General features: G+C 45.1%; 1 protein-coding gene across 1 annotated transcript; it reads right to left on the bottom strand.

Moving 5' to 3' along the window:
• Positions 1–212: 212 nt before the first annotated feature.
• Positions 213–15,629, bottom strand: LOC310932730 (myosin-16-like; the record flags this gene model as incomplete). Its single annotated transcript, XM_083896073.1, has 43 exons — positions 213–410; positions 515–715; positions 810–980; positions 1,053–1,178; positions 1,265–1,468; positions 1,545–1,737; positions 1,831–1,934; positions 2,054–2,190; positions 2,291–2,507; positions 3,034–3,166; positions 3,327–3,523; positions 3,604–3,731; positions 3,817–3,934; positions 4,011–4,256; positions 4,332–4,418; positions 4,933–4,989; positions 5,120–5,210; positions 5,322–5,467; positions 5,576–5,662; positions 5,762–5,866; positions 5,952–6,098; positions 6,242–6,322; positions 7,265–7,438; positions 7,515–7,596; positions 7,674–7,810; positions 8,068–8,188; positions 8,312–8,429; positions 8,950–9,037; positions 9,605–9,790; positions 9,887–10,063; positions 10,166–10,336; positions 10,421–10,587; positions 10,670–10,771; positions 10,947–11,085; positions 11,259–11,362; positions 12,181–12,279; positions 12,483–12,546; positions 12,653–12,745; positions 13,552–13,648; positions 13,757–13,784; positions 14,335–14,491; positions 15,181–15,324; positions 15,420–15,629. The coding sequence occupies 43 exons, from the start codon at positions 15,627–15,629 to the stop codon at positions 213–215; spliced, it is 5,832 nt and encodes a 1,943-aa protein (XP_083752199.1).
• Between the last annotated feature and the right edge of the window lie 635 nt (positions 15,630–16,264).

The raw sequence follows: 16,264 nt of genomic DNA, 5'->3' as shown, positions 1-16,264 counted from the left end.
AAGGACTTCTTTAAGACTCTATAGGGTGCTTGTGCTCGGACTTCCTCAGCGAAGTGTCTACTGGACGGCTGAACGGGTGTGTGTCACTGTGGTGGGGGAGCAAACGGAAACATTCCATCATCGACGATGAAACGCAGACAGTTTTTTTTATAATCGCATAGTTATGAGTTGGTGTGTGTGCTCACCTGCTAGCAGTGCGTCTCTTTTCTGTTTCAGCCGTCCTGTCCTCTACTGGACGGCTTTGTGACCTGGACGATCTCCACCGAGGTGAAGCCCTTCGTGGTCGACGCCCGATTCCTGGTCCTCATTTTATTCAGCGCCATCTCGGCCATATCTGCGCGCTCCTCTGCGTCGTCCAGCTCGTGGATCGTCTTCCTGTACTTGGACAGGCTGCTGTTGGCCTGCTCCTCCTGCAGTCGCGCAAGATTAGATGTGTGTCAGTCAAATGAACGCACTCGTTTCAATTTCAAGACATGACGGGTGTTCAATCCAACGTGACTCCCTCCCCACTCACCGCTTCCTCTATCTGCCGTTTGTAGCACTTGAGCTTGTTCTGGAGCTTCTCCACCAGCTCCTGCATGCGCTGGTTGGTCTTGTGGTCCTCCTCTGTCTGGAAGATCAGCTCCTTGAGTCGACGCTCTCCCTTGCGGAGGATCTTCACCGTCTCCGTGTGGCGCTTCTGCTCCTGATCCAGCTCGTTCTCCAGCTCTTTGATCTAAAAAAAAAAAAAAAAAAAGGAGAGTGGAAGTGAGGTAACGTCTGACGAGAGGCCTCCTCGTCCAGGTGTTCCGTTTCTACCAGCTCCTCACCCTGGTTTCCAGTTTTTGGATGGTGCGTTTCCCGGCCTTGAGCGCCTGCTGCTCGGCCTCCTCCAGCTTCATCGCGAGGTCTTTCAGGTTCTGCTCCTGGTTCTTCTTGATTCTCTCCAGGTGGGAGCTCCGTTCCTGCTCCTGCCGAAGCTCCTCGCACAGTCGCGTTGCCTGGACACAGAGATGCAAAATTACTGCGCGGTTCGTTTTGGACTCGATTCAAATCATTTAAGTGTAACTCACGTCAGTCACAGCCTTCTTGGCTCTCTCGTCGGCGGCGCGGAACTCCGAGATCAGCTCCACGTTCTCACTGGACACCCGAGTGAGGTCTGCCTCCAGTTTTCTTTTCAGAATTGTCAGACTTTGGTTCTGGTGTGAAGAGAAAAATAAATTCGATATACAGTAAGTAAAGGACACAGTTCACCTGTGGACGCTCTCCTGGTGGAGCCACTCACGTGCATGCTGATCTCGCTGAACCTCTCTGTGGTGTCCACCAGCTCCTGCTCCATCTGTTTGCGGGCCCTCTCAGACGCCTCCAGACCTCCTCTCAGCTCCTCCATCTCCCCCTGCATGAGACACAGACGCCGCTCCTGGAGGCTGTGTTTCTCCCTCAGCTCCTCGTGCTGACGAGCGTCCTCGTCCATCTGCACCTGCAGATCCTGGGTTAAAATAAACGTTGTTGCGTTAGTTTCAATAGATTTTTCCTCGCCCTTTTTGTCATCAAATAAACCTCACTTTGATCTGCTGCTGCAGCTTCTTCAGGGTTTTGACCAGCTCCACGTTGTTCCTGTTAGCATGCTCCAGCTGGATCTCCATCTCATTCAAGTCTCCCTCCATCTTCTTCTTCATCCTCAGAGCCTCGGCTCGACCTTTGGCCTCCGCCTCCAAACTGGCCTGCAGCGACTCCACTGCACGCGCGTGGTTCTTTCTGGACAGCAGTGGCAGGAGACATTAGCATTGGTTATACGACTAAATATGAGGTAAGTGTGGCTGTTGCAGCCTCGATACAGTAAAGTCTAACCTGGTGACTTCAAATTCTTCCTCTTTCTCGTGAATTCGTCGGTCGATGTCAGCTTTGACCTGAGCCAACTCCAGCTGCACGCGCACCAGCTTACCTTCCTCCACCTGGATGTGCATAACACATATTGGCAATTAATGGATGCATATTTGCTCCTGCTTTGGCCATTTTTTTTAAATCCTTTATAAAAAGATGGCATAAGCCCAGCTTTGTCAGTCCTTTGCACCTCTAATGAAGTTTCGGCTTCATCCAGAGCCATCTGCAGCTCCTCCTTCTCCACCTCCAGTTTCTTCTTGGCTTTCTGCAGCTCGTGGACGCTGCGGCCTCCTTCGCCAAGCTGGTCGACCAACTCCTTGATCTCCTCTGTAAAGAAAAGTACCCGCAAAACATCGCTCTGTCCTGTTAAGCACCAACATCTCTCGCACATTTCCCATTTTAGAATCTTCAGCTGTTAGAGAGGCACCTGAGAGGGTTTTGTTGTCCTTGCGCACCGTCTCGATGTGATCCTGGCTCTCCTCGTACGCCGTCTTCAGCTTGTACAGTTCTGTCATGTAGGAGCGACTCTCCTTCTGGCTGCTCTCCAGCTCCAGCTGCAGCTCCTCGTTCTTCTGGTGCCACTCGGCCGCCAGTTTGTCGAAAACCCTCTGTCTCTTATCCAGAGCTGCCGCTGCCGCGTTGGACTAGTCACACAAACGCAGTTAAATAGAGTAAAAACTGCATGAGAACTTCTTTGATTGAGTTAAAAAAGGTGTGTAGAGCAAGTGCATAGAAATAAGTGTTAGTGAGGAATGAGTGTGTTCATGTACACTACCGTTCAAGAGTCTGGGATAACTTATAAATGTACTTATTTTTGAAGGAAAAGCACTTTTTTCAATGAATATAACATTAAATGAATCAGAAATACACTCTATACATTGTTAATGTGCTAAACAACTATTCTAGCTGCAAACGTCTGGTTTTTAATGGAATATGTACATAGGTGTATAGAGGCCCATTTCCAGTGTTCTAATGGTACATTGTGTTTTCTAATCATATTAGAAGGCTATTGGATGATTAGAAAACCCTTGAAAACCCTTGTGTAATTATGTCTTGACTACATTTTCTATTTATTTTCTCAACTCTTTTGATGAATAAAAGTGTGACTTTTAATGGAAAACATAAAGAAAATTGCATAGGTGACCCCAGACTTTTGAAACGGTAGTGTACCTTCTCCAGGTCTATGGTGAGGTCCTCCACTTCTCCCTGCAGCCTCTGCTTGATCTTGTCCAAGCTGGCAGCTCTGGCCTGAGCCACCTCCGCTGCCTCCTCAGCCTCCTGGAGACGCACTGCAAGTTTGCGCCTGGAGAGGAGAGCGAGAGTGGGTGGAAGGGAAAGATGGAGAGAGTCGACTGGGAGATTAATTCAAAGACGCGTCAACACTGGTGTATTTTTAATCAAAGCACAGGACTGATATAAAACACAGAGGATCGTGAGCTTGTAGGTTTTTTTGTTTAACCTACTTGGTCTCCTCCAGCTCCTCTGTGCGGTGGATGGCGTCTGTCTCGTACTTGCTCCTCCAGGTGGTGACGTCGGCGTTGAGCTTGGACACGAGGCGCTGCAGCTCGCCGCGGGCTTCCGACTCCTCCTCCAGCTGCTCCTTCAGCAGGGAGAGGTCATGGCGGGCGTTGGCCAAGGCCACCACGGCTGTGTTACGGCCCTGCAGAGAGACGGAGAGAGAGGTGGCGGTTGGTTGGTTTTATGAGAGGTTTTGAGTTTATCTGCGGAAAATAGTCATACCTTGTTCTCCTCGTCCACCTGTCTCCTGAGCTCATCGACCTGCAAGGCGAGCGAGGCCTTCAGCCTGCTCGTCTGCGTCAGCTTACTCTGCGCGTCTTCCAACTCCCGGCTCAGATCATTATTCTCCGCTTCACGCACACAAAAACAACATTAAAACACTGGTAGATGAGACTCTGAGAAACACAACTAAACTGTGTGTTGTGTTTTTCCCACCAGTCAGGTGGATTTTGGCGGCGTTGAGCTCCGTCTGCGTGCGCTCCAGCTCCGCCAGGCGAGCGTTGGCCTCTGCCAGGTTGTCTTCCAGCTTATGAGCGTGGACCTCAGAGTTCATCTACAGAAAAAGCAGAAAAGTTCACATTCCGGCGTGATGTCATTTGTTGATATACCAGAACAAAATGACTTTATACTTTGGCTTTCTGTGTGGTCTCTATGGTGACGCTTAGATCCTCGATCTCAGCCTTCATGCCCATTTTGTCCTTCTCCAGTTTGACTTTCAGCCTGGTCAGGTTCTCCAGCTGCTCGCCCAGCTCTGCCATCACGTCTGAGTGCTTCTTTCTCAGGCCGGCCGCCGTGGCCTCTGACTTCAGCGCAGCCTCCTCCAGCTCCCGCCTCAGCTTGGACAGTTCCGTCTCCCGCTTCCTGTTCTGCTCAATCTGATGAAAGAATGTGGAGATTAAGGGTTTTGTGCTTAGGCTCATAAGACACACAGCTGTCTACGGCGCACTCACCTGTGTCACGGTGGCTCCTCCGGCCTCCTCCAGCCTGTCACTGAGATCCTCCAGATCTCGAGACAGCTCGGCCCTCTGCTTCTCAACCTGTCGGAGGACATTGTTGTTCTCAACGTGTCATATCTCACATATCAGCTTTATTTACACCGCTGCTGTAATGGGTCGTGTATGAGGGTTGAACTGAACTCTCTGTAACACTTTACAATAAGTACACACTATTAGCATTAGCTAACTTAGCTAATGCTAATATTATTAGCTAAGCTAAGCATTAATAAATATTGAATTAATCATGTATAACGCATGAATACTCATTAGTATGTAGTTTATAAACACAGCTATACATGTTTTACTCATCAAATAGCTGCTGTGTCCGGCAGTCGCTCAGTACAAGGCTAATGCTAATTAGCTGATGCTAAGTCAGCACATGAGTAAAACATTTATAACTGTGTTTATAAATGACATTAATGATTATTCATGCGTTACAAATGATTAATTCGACATTTATTAATTCTTAGCTAATGCTAAAAGTGTGTACTTATTACAAAGTGTTACCGAAGTCTCTTATAACGGCTGACACTATGGAGGAAGCTAAAATGTAAACCTTAGCTCTCATGGCTCGTTCGGCCTCCAGCTCCTCCTCCAGCTCCTCGATGCGGCCCTGAAGGAAAGAGATGAGCCCGTGTTGATTTTTTAATTGGTGACTGGCTAAGTATCAGTTAGCAACATTTGCTAAAGCTAAATTCAAAGCTGTTGCCACTGGCCTGGACGTTGCTGAAACACTTACATACCTGGTGCTCTTTGAGCTTGCGGCTAAGCATGGAGCTCAGAGCTTGTTCGTCTTCCAGCTTGGAGTTCATGTTGTTGATTTCAAAGTCTCTCCTAGAAGAACACACACACACACAGAGAGAGAGAAAGGAGTGAAAGTGTGTAAAGGAGAGTGAGATGCATACATGAATATGGAGCTGCATAAGCGTTTTCTGTGCGCCTCACTTCTTGATGACCTCCTCCAGATCGACCTTTGCGTTCTCCATCTCGTTCAAGTGCTCGATGGTCATCCTCAGGTCTCCTTCTGCCTTCCTCCGTGCCTTTTCCACCTCTGCCCTGATCCTCTTCTCCTGCTCCCAGCTGTCCTCAAGCTATATATATATATACACATAGATTCATATTCAGATACACAAAGTCTTAAAGAGTCTTTCAGACAAACATGTAATCAGGTCTGTCTGTGAAGGACAAGACTCTCGTACCTCGTTCACTTGGGTGTTGAGCCTGCTGTTGGTCTTAGTTAGATGATTGACTTTGTCTTCTTCTGCTTGGAGATCCTCCAGAGTTTTCTGAATAAATGATGAAATATCATTCATCTTTTTGCTATTAAACTCTATACAATAATATGTCATTATAAATAGTTTTCCTGTGTGCATGTGTTGGTCTACCTGTTGCAGGTCCTCCAGAGCTCTCTTTTCCTTCTGCAGTTTGCCGATTTGGTCGTCCCTCTGGCTCAGGTCACCTGTCAGAGTCCGCACTTTGTAGTCCAGACCCTAAACACAAGATTTAATGATTAAATCAAACGGATTTACACAAGTATGTCACACACAGCCTCCTCCTCCTCCTCCTCCCTTTTACCTGTTTCTCCTTCTCCATCTTGGCCAGCGTGGACTCCAGAGACTCCAGGTCTCTCTTCAGCTCAGTCACTTCCCCCTCCAGCTGCCTCCTCTGGCCGTGCAGAGAAGCTGCGTTGCCCTCTTCTTCCTCCAGGCGCTCACGCAGATCCTAAATTCACAGCTTTTGTTAAGTCGGATCGCTTTAAACTGTGATTTCAAGACGTATAATCCAATAGCTACATGGCTGTAATCCAGTGGTCCCATCATTGTCAGTCATCAGTTATTTATTGTTGACTATCAGAGGTAAATTACCTGCAGTGACTCCTCCAGCTGGACCTTTTGGTGCATCATCTGGGTGCAGCGCTCCTCAGCATCACCTAGTGTGTCCTGCTCCTGCAGAGACAGACACATATGTGTGAATGCAGTGCTTGTCTGTGACATTTGGATTTATTTTGTTATATTTTGACAGGTGGCAGCATCACTTTTAGTCACTTTATCTCAAATGTATCAATATCATCATATTGGCTCTAACCAGCATTTGTTCATAAGAGACAATTTCTGTTGTAGTTTTATCGGCTTTCCCTTTATCCGTACAAAATGGATTGATCAATGGATGCAGTGGGCATTTCTGACCAAATACACAACACAGGTTCTGTCAAAGCTAACTATAAGATAAGATAAGATCGTCCTTTAATTGTCATAATTGGGGTAATTAAATTGTTACAGCAGCAAAGACAGTAAAGATAAAGATAATAAATAATAAACATGCATTACCCTTTTTTTTTTTTACAATATATAAAGATATTAACACTAACACAAGACTATAAAAAAAGTACATATTATCCACATTATAGACTATTTCCTAATGCATTTAACTATATATCCATAAACGGTCAACTGGTAGCATAGACATTTCATTGCATCTCTATATTAATGATCTAAAAGCTGCAATGACATGTAGCTTATGTGTCATACACGCTTAGAAATAAGGGTTCCAAAATGGTCCTTCTACAAGGGCTGATCGGTTCTACCTGGGACCATTTGCTTCTGAAAAACCCTTTACTGAAGAAAGGGTTTTTCAAGGGTTCTTGGTAACACTTAATGTTTCCTTTAAGAACCATTTTGGTCCAGAGAACCCTTTAAAACCCCTTTTCTGAATAAAGGGTTTTAAAAGGGTTCTTGGTGGTTCCACCTGGAGCCAAAAAGGGTTCTCCTATGAGGACAAGACGAAGAACCTTATATGGTTCTACTTAGCACTTTTATTTCTGAGAGTGTACGTGCACACTAACTCAGTCACTACTGTATGATCTGAGTCCCTTTATTATGTGCACCTACTGCAGTCAGAGCCAGGGTCAAGTCTTTCTTTTCCTGTGACAGAGTGACCATCTTCCCCTCGAGATCTTTGATCCTGCCCTCCAGGCCCTTGACCTTCTCCACTGCCTCCCTCAGCTCCTCTTCTTTGGCCTTGAAAATCTCCTCCTGGCGAGCGACCATGAGTAGGGGCTTCACCTGTGGGAGACATGGAGATGATGATGATGATGATGATGATAAAAGTGATAAAGGGGGAAAACCTCGACGTTTTTACCTTTGTGTAAAGTTTCCACCAGCCCCAGAAGCGCAGCTGAAGGAACTTCCTCACATTCCGCTGCATGGCCATCAGTGCAATTCTGCATCACCCACACAGAGAAGCGCTGTTAGTGAAGTGAGTCACCGTCACGACCCAAGAAAACACTCACACACTGACCGTCTGTCCACCATCTTCTTAAACTCGACCCTCATCAGAGTTCCTCTGAGCTGAGACTGCAGCAGGGTGATGATCTTCGCCAGCCGCTCGTCACGCATGTCCTCCAGCTTTGCCAGGACGCCTGCGCGGAAGAACACCTGGAGAGGGAAATACATACAAAGAGAAAATCAGGATATGAGTCATTTATTAACGGCATTATCTCTTTTATCAACATTTTGACTGATCAGATGAATCATTTATCTGCTCACTGCTGTTGGAAAAATGAAATCTAGCTTCTTATATATGACCACTGTAAAATATTGACACTGTGATTTAATTTAAGTAATGAAAGTATCTCAAAATGATCCTTAAGTGAGGCACTTGAATGTCACTCGTACGAATATGGCTGATGTACCTTGCTGTGACCGATGCGGTACTCTATGTTATCCAGACCAATGGAGCTCAGGATGAGCTCAGATGCCTTCTTGTTGTCAACAAATCCTTTTGGGATAACGTTGGGGTTGAGAATACAGTACCTAGAAGACGATTATACAAGATATACACGAGACAAAAGGAGGAGGATAACAACAAAAGAACAGTTCATAAAATCCCTCAAAATATTACTGAACATATCGGTATAAAGGTGACTGTGCTCAGACCTTTGTTTGAATTCTGGGTACTGTAGTCTGTTGGGGAATCCTTTCCTGCAGATACGAATTCCCTCTAAGACGCCATTACAGGCTAACTGGTGCAAGATCAGGTGATTGTCTGTAACACCTGTGAAAATGAGAGCTTGTGACTAACAAACCCAACAATCATCAGCTGATAGTGAGTCATTTCATCTGTGTATTTCACAGGAAAACATGAAACTATGATCTTAGTATTGTGGCACATAATATAATAGAAATATCTTAGCAAATCCAAGCAGCCAAAGGCCGATATATGATGCATTTTTGGGGTTTCTTTTAAGGGTGTTTTGGCTGATATGCTTTACTGGTTTTCATGTTTTCCTCCACATGATAAAACAGTTAAATTATAACAAATGATACACAAAAAGTGTTTAACTTAAACCTCTATTGAATGCAGTGTGAGTCATCATGTTATTTAAGGCAAGTGGACTGCCCTTGGTAAAAGAGTGGCTCTGACTGGAGTGTGACTAATAAATTGCCTGCTGGGGGCATTATATCTACTGTATGAAAAAACTAACATAAATAGCAAAAAACAGGCTTGATAAATTCATCTTCTCTACTTTACACATGAATCAAACTTCACACACAACTTCACTTCACTCTCTGACCTGACTTCTTGAACTCGTTGGGTATGATGCAGCGGACAAAGTGTGGAGCAGTGCTTCGCAGGGTGCTCATCAGTTTGTTCAGCTGTTCCTGTTGAGCAGAGATAAACTGTATTAAGTTGATGCACACCTGTTAGTATGTTGCGATATTTGTGGTTTTTGTGGTGGACTTGAGTAAGGATGTGTTGACACTTTTTTTGTAAAAGACATGGCCGATGTTCTTTTGTTGTTAAAGGTGCATTACGTAATAAATCTAAAGCAACTGGCCATAAAATCCTCCTAATATGTCACAAAGACTCAGGAATAATGTTCATATAACAAACTGAACTCACCAACAACAACAGTACAACCAAAATATTTACATTTAAAAAAATACTTTGCAGACTGCAAATCATGTTTTATGTTTTGAAATCATGTTTTGGCATGTGGCGCCACCTACAGGCGTCTACCAACCATTGCAGTCAGTAGAGTCTCAGCTGCAGAGCAACCACGGGTTGCCAGTGACGTCAGAAAACGAAATCTAAAAGACCTCTGTATTTTGAATTTGAATGTAGTAACCGTTTTTGGCCACATTCTTACATATGCCACCTTTAACTTAACCATTGTGGCAGTATTTACTGTATGTGCATGTACATGTGCGTGTGTCTCAGTGAGTTACCCTGTAGAAGTTGGAGACGGTTTGGAAGGAAGACCCTTTTTTCTGCTTCTTGGTCCCTGCAGTGCCCTCCTCCTCTTTGAAGAGCAGAGCCAGCAGGGGCATGGAGGACTTCTGGAAGAGAGCCACCACTGTCTCGTTCAGTGGGTCTTTGTTCTTCTCTAGCCAGCCGGTGATGTTGTAACCCACCTGTGAACGACACAAACACAAACACAAACACACACACACACGCTTGCATCTCCTTGTGTAGGCACATGATGTCAGATGTTGTGGTCCAGTACTCACAGTGCCAGCATAGTGCACCAGTTCAAAGTGAGCCTCAGCTCCTTTCTTTCCAGCTTTTGGCTTGAGGAAGTTGGAGGACTTGCCCTGGTGGTTTTCATACAAAGATGCTTTGAAGGTCCCGTCTGTCGCCTTTGGAAACACACACTGTTCCTCCAGGATGGAGAAAATCCCCATAGGCTGGAGACAGGTGATGTAAAAACGAGAAAGACAGTGCATGATGCGGAACATCCATGTTTGCGTGCTTTAATGCCAACCGTATATTATTTGTGAGTGTGTTACCTTTTCCAGCAGGTCGATACAGGCCTGCAGGTCCAGACCAAAGTCGATGAAGACCCAGTCGATTCCCTCCTTCTTGTACTCTTCTTGCTCCAGCACAAACATGTGGTGGTTGAAGAACTGCTGCAGCTTCTCGTTGGTGAAGTTGATGCAGAGCTGCTCAAAGCTGTTGAACTGGGGAGGTGAGGTGAGGTGAGGTGTGAGGATTATAATAAGTGACTCCAAATATCTCAGTCAATTAATCAAGAAGTATCTAACCTCGAAGATCTCAAAGCCAGCAATGTCCAGCACTCCTATGAAGTACTGCCGCTGCATCTTGGTGTCCAGGGTCCTATTGATGCGGGTCACCATCCACTTAAACATGCGGTCATAGATGGCTTTTGCCAGAGCGCCGATGGAGTACACGCACTGGTCCTGGTTCTGACCTGAGGTCAGATATTAGACAGCGGGTGAGTGCTTTGTCTTTGTTTCCATTATTTCAATAACCTAACAGTGTCTTTGTGTTACCTTTGGTCACAAACTCATTGCCGACCTTGACCCTTGGCCGCGTTATGCCCTTCTGCAGCTCCCCAGAGTTGATGGCCATGAGGTGGGCGACTTTGTCAGCCACTATTGAGAAGGAAATAATAATGATCAGAACAAGTATATAAGACATAAACTTTAAAAATTACATTAAAATGAGAAGCTGGCTTTTGAAAAATGAGCAGAGTAAAAAGACCGAGATGGTCAGGGTAGGGAGAGTTGAAGATAAATATAATGTACAGAAAGTGAAAAAGAAAAATACCCTCAGTGGAATCCACATCAGCCTGTTCCTCTCTGGCTTTCTGTTTGAACTTCATGTTGCCGAAGTGCATTATGCCTCCAGTCAGCTTGTAGATGCTCATCTTCTCCTCGGGAGTGAAGCCAAGAACATCAAAGGCCTCCTGTGGACGCATGAGCAACGCACACCAAAGTCATGAAGACATGAAGAGGCAGCCGCACTTTGAACAAGCTCATCGACATACTACATATTCACGATTTCAAATCAATAAACAGCGTGGTTAAAAAAATAAAAAATAAAAACAGCTGGCACAAGGAAGCTTTGAGTTTGACTGACATCAGTGAGCTGCAGCTCCTCGCCGTCGTCCATGTTGTCCACCACTGTCACTCCCTGGCAAACCCACACATACTGTTTGGGGTCTGGACTCAGCAGCAGCGCCTCTGGCAAACACAGGAGTTAAAGGTGCCATATGTAAGAATGTGGCCAAAAACAGTTACTACATTCAAATTCAAAATACCGAGGTCTTTTAGGTTTTGTTTTCTGACGTAACTGGCAACCCGTGGTTGCTCGGCAGCTGAGACTCTACTGACTGCAATAATTGGTAGACGGCGTTCGGTGGCGCCACATGCCAAAACATGATTTCAAAACATAAACATGATTTGCAGTCCGCAAAATATATATTTTTTTAATGCTAATATTTTGTCTGTACTGTTGTTGGTGAGTTCAGTTTGTTATATGAACATTATTCCTGAGTCTCTGTGACATATTAGGAGGATTTTATGGACAGTTGATTTAGATTTATTACATAATGCACCTTTAACATCATCATCATCATCATCATCATCGTCAACAACATAATAATCACTTGTGATCCTGAAAGAAAACCACAACATTCAATGGATGCTACTCTTTATTAACCAGAATATAGAATCACTTGCTGGTACACGTTTTCTGAGTATGTATTTATTTTATTATTGATGTTTTAATTGATTTAACTTCATTTTATGCTACAATAATCACTCTTTTTTATTTTACCTTCACACTGGCAGCGGAAATGACCCATTCGCTTCTTCCTATCCCAGTTGCTTCACGACTTCATTCATCATCCAGTACTTTTAGCTACTTTTAACCACGACTATTTATATAAGCATTTATCCATTAACTTTAACATTTAGGAACTTTTAATTCAAATGAATTGAACTATCGATTGGCTACGTCTGCTGCTTAATGAATGATGGCGCTGCTCTCTGTCTCTCACCTATGAGTTCTGGCTTCTTTCCAGATAGGAGTTGGTAGAAGATGTGATATCCTCTCTCTGCGGCCTGCTGGGAAATCACTCTCGATTTCTCGAGGAGATCTGATTTACAAACGCACACATGATAGTTACATAAATGTTGCGTACATAAACGTATATAAACGTTATAATGATCCACTTATTATCATTATTTCTTATGCTAATGTTGGTTTCACAGAATGATAGCTCGTCTTATTGGATGAATTAATGGTAGGATAACGTGGTTCCAAAAGCAGTAAAAGAATAAATCCATCAAAGCCACTCACAAGTCTCTATATCAGCACCGGCCAGCTTAGTGGTCGGCCCGAAGTGGATGCGGATGAACTTTCCCTGAAACAAAACACGGACCCGCAAAACTGATCATGACTGTCTTTATGATTTGTACTATTTTGTTTGTAATGATGTGAAACAACGGTTATTGTGCACATGTCCTTACAAAGCGTGAGGAGTTGTTGTTCCTGATGGTCTTGGCGTTGCCGAATGCCTCCAGCACCGGGTTAGCCTGAATGATCTGGTCCTCCAGAAAGCCCTGAGAAGAGAGGAGAGAATACACTCTTAGAAATAAAAGTGCTATTTAGAACCATATAGGGTTCTTCCACTTGTCCTCATAGGAGAACTCTTTTTGGAGGATTCCACTAAGAACCCTTTTAAAACCCTTTATTCAGGAAAGGGGTTTTAAAGGTGCCATATGTAAGAATGTGGCCAAAAACTGTTACTGCATTCAAATTCAAAATACCGAGGTCTTTAAGGTTTTGTTTTCTGACGTAACTGGCAACCTATGGTTGCTCGGCAGCTGAGACTCTACTGACTGCAATGATTGGTAGACGGCTGTAGGTGGCGCCACATGCCAAAACATGATTTCAAAACATAAACACGATTTGCAGTCTGCAAAATATTTTTTTTTAATGCAAATATTTTGTCTGTACTGTTGTTGTTGGTGAGTTCAGTTTGTTATATGAACATTATTCCTGAGTCTCTGTGACATATTAGGAGGATTTTATGGCCAGTTGATTTAGATTTATTACATAATGCACCTTTAAAGAGTTCTCTGGATCAAAATGGTTCTTACTGGAATCATTAGTTTTACCAAGAACCCTTGAAAACCCTTTCTTCGGGAAGCAAATGGTTCCTGGTAGAACCTCAGCCCTTGTAAAAGGACCCTTTGGGAACCCTTATTTCTAAGAGTGTAATACTGCTTATTTGTGATTGGTGGAAAACTCTTTCGTAACCTATTAATTTTCCAGTCAGTAGTACCATAACAGCAAGGGTGCATCTGTGGAGTTGACTGTGTTTGAGTTGAGTTTTTGAGGTTACTCATATGCATAGACTACTTGCCTTGGAGTCTGATGCTTTGCTCCCAGAGGCTCCAACATTGGCAAAGTACTGGATAACCTTCTTAGTGTTCTCAGTCTTGCCAGCACCGGATTCTCCACTCGAGAGAGAAATACACCAATAAGGATTTAGTAACAGGGACAAATGCGGACTACATATAGGTTTACACATATACAAGAAACAGGGTGAAAAAGCAAAATATCCTCACGTGATCAGCATAGACTGGTTCTCATGCTCTGCAGTGTCGGGGCACACAGGGGTGGGGGGCAGGAGAGTGGAGTAGAGAAACAAAGAGACAGTGTGCGTGAGGTGAGATTAATGACTGCTGATTTCCCTCAGAGCAGATCAGTAGACTGCTGATGCTCTCCGTCAGCACGAGCGACATCACAGGCAGCTGTCAGCTGTCCCCCCGGTGCCACATAATGGCTCGTAAAGTATTTTTTTCTATTCCCTGAACAAATCATCGCGAGCTGCAATAATTACAAACCTCCAGCAACTGGCCCGCTCCCTGTTTCCACACAGTGTAACTGCGTGATTACACAGAGGGTTACACGCCAAATCACCGCATGCCACTTGCATGTTTACCTCTCTTTACCGACTTTGGCTCGCTCCCCTCACTCATCGATGACCTGTGATTGACTGAAATGACCTCGACCTCTTTGGTCCTTGAAGTGGCCCCCCCCCCCCCCTATGTGTCTGTCTCCCTACACGTCTTACATTTGATTCTGTTGTCACATTACTCTAATACTTAACCCTATTCCCCTGCAATCTGCCCTCTCTCCTCACCCATCATCATGTCATGGTAGGCGTTGTCAGAGACGGAGAAGAGGTGAGGAGGCACTTCGTTGCGTTTCTTCCCCTTGTACATCTGGGCCACTTTAGCGCCGTAGACGGGCAGCCATTTGTACGGGTTGATGGTCACGCAGAAGAGGCCGGAGTACGTCTATAGATGGGGGTAAGAAATAAAGAGTAGAGTAGTAGAGTAGAGCAGTTCATGAGCAACAACAAAGAGAGAAAAGCTTGTCTCAATAAGGCGGAAAAGACCACAATATCTGTCTGTAGGATGAGCCCAGATCTAAAAAATATGGGATCCTACATTTGCCATAATACAACTCAAGTTGTAGGCCATAAAACTGGGATAGGGTTAGAATTAACTCCTCTAGAGGCACAGATGGCACAAATGTTGTATGTTGATAGGGCCACACTGTGGAGTAGTGGCTAGTACTGTTGCCTCGCAGCCAAAAAAAGACCTGATTCGTGATCCATGCGTGGGGTTTTCATGTCCCCCATCATGTGAATGTGTGGGTTTTCTCTGGGTGTTCAAGTTCTGGTTTCCTCCCATTGGACACCCATCGGTATGAATGTGAGTGTAAATGGTTGTTTGTCTCTATGTGTCCCTGTGATGGACTGGTGACCTGTACAGGCTGTATACCCCTCGCCTTTCACCCCATCTCAGCTGGGATTGGCCCCTAGTACCCTCATGTGGAGGATAAAGCAGTAGACAATGAATGAGGGACTGAGTATTGCTTGAGCTAAACCATCTACCTATGTGTAGAATAGGTGTAAAACCCCTTCATTAACCCATCCAACAATGCACCAGTGTGGTCTAACTGTGTTGAGTTGATTGCTTACATAGATCCTCATGCTGACGTAGCGGCTGCGCAGGTTCTCCATGACACTGGCCTCGTTGAGGAACGTGAGGTTGGCCATGTCGCACGCTTGGTAGAACTTGGGAGGATTCATCTGCTGAATGTCGTCCTTCTTCACACTCACAGTCTAATGAGGAGAGGAAAAAAAAACAATCACTGTGTCAATACTTGAATCATGATTGATGAAGTGAACGTTGAAGACAAAATGCTTTTAGTCTTCACAGTGTTCTTGGAGGTCTTGACGGTGACTTTGTCCCCGTCGTCAGACTGGATCTCCCCAGCTAAGAAGGCCGCCTTCTCATCTTTGACCCAGCAGGAGCGCTTGATGTCGTATGGCTTGTTCATAACATCCATGCGCTCCTTTTCCGATGGAACCAGGAACGGCATGGGGTCCACATCGTCCCCGCACTCTCCTTTATATCCACCTGGCATGGCTGCTGCTTCTCTTGCACACACAAACTGACCAACTGACTAACTGACTGCTGCAGAGAGAGGCTGAGAGATGGATAGAAAGTGGAAATAGAGGTTTTACAAAGGAAGACTGTTCACAGCTTGGAAAAACAGGTTAGCTGTCCTCAAGAAAACTCCAAGTCCAGTTGCCTTCTGTCTACACAGGAAGGACAGTGTCCAGTTCAGTGAAATACTCACCAACGCAGGAGGCCCGAGGTTCTCCAAGGATGAATATGGGTGTGTTTATTGAAGTCATCCTCTTATATATCAGGGCGCCCCCTCCTGATATGGTCACAACTCTAAAACCAGCCATCACCCTGAGGCCTCATCCCTCTGATATGCCTGGCAGCTCCGGATCGGGGGGAATTCTTCAGTCTTCTGTCTCCCTCCAGTTGCGGTTTCCCCCAGAAAGAAAGTCATCACATCACACAGACGGAAAGGCGTCTCCTTTTCCTCAGCCCTCATCACTCGATCCATCTTCTCCATCCCCTCTGCACATGGGTTCACCTCGATTTTCATCCCACCGTGCCTGTGCTCTCTACCCTCGCTTGCTTTTGCTCCAATCGCCTGATGGGATTAGGGATGAGTAAGAGAGTTTAAATTAAAACCACTGACAC

The sequence above is a fragment of the Microchirus variegatus genome, assembly GCF_963457635.1.
Source record: "Microchirus variegatus genome assembly, chromosome: 10".
Classification (NCBI taxonomy): Eukaryota; Metazoa; Chordata; class Actinopteri; order Pleuronectiformes; family Soleidae; genus Microchirus; species Microchirus variegatus.
Note: the sequence above shows the minus strand (reverse complement) of the source record. Positions and strands in the feature narration are given on the sequence as shown.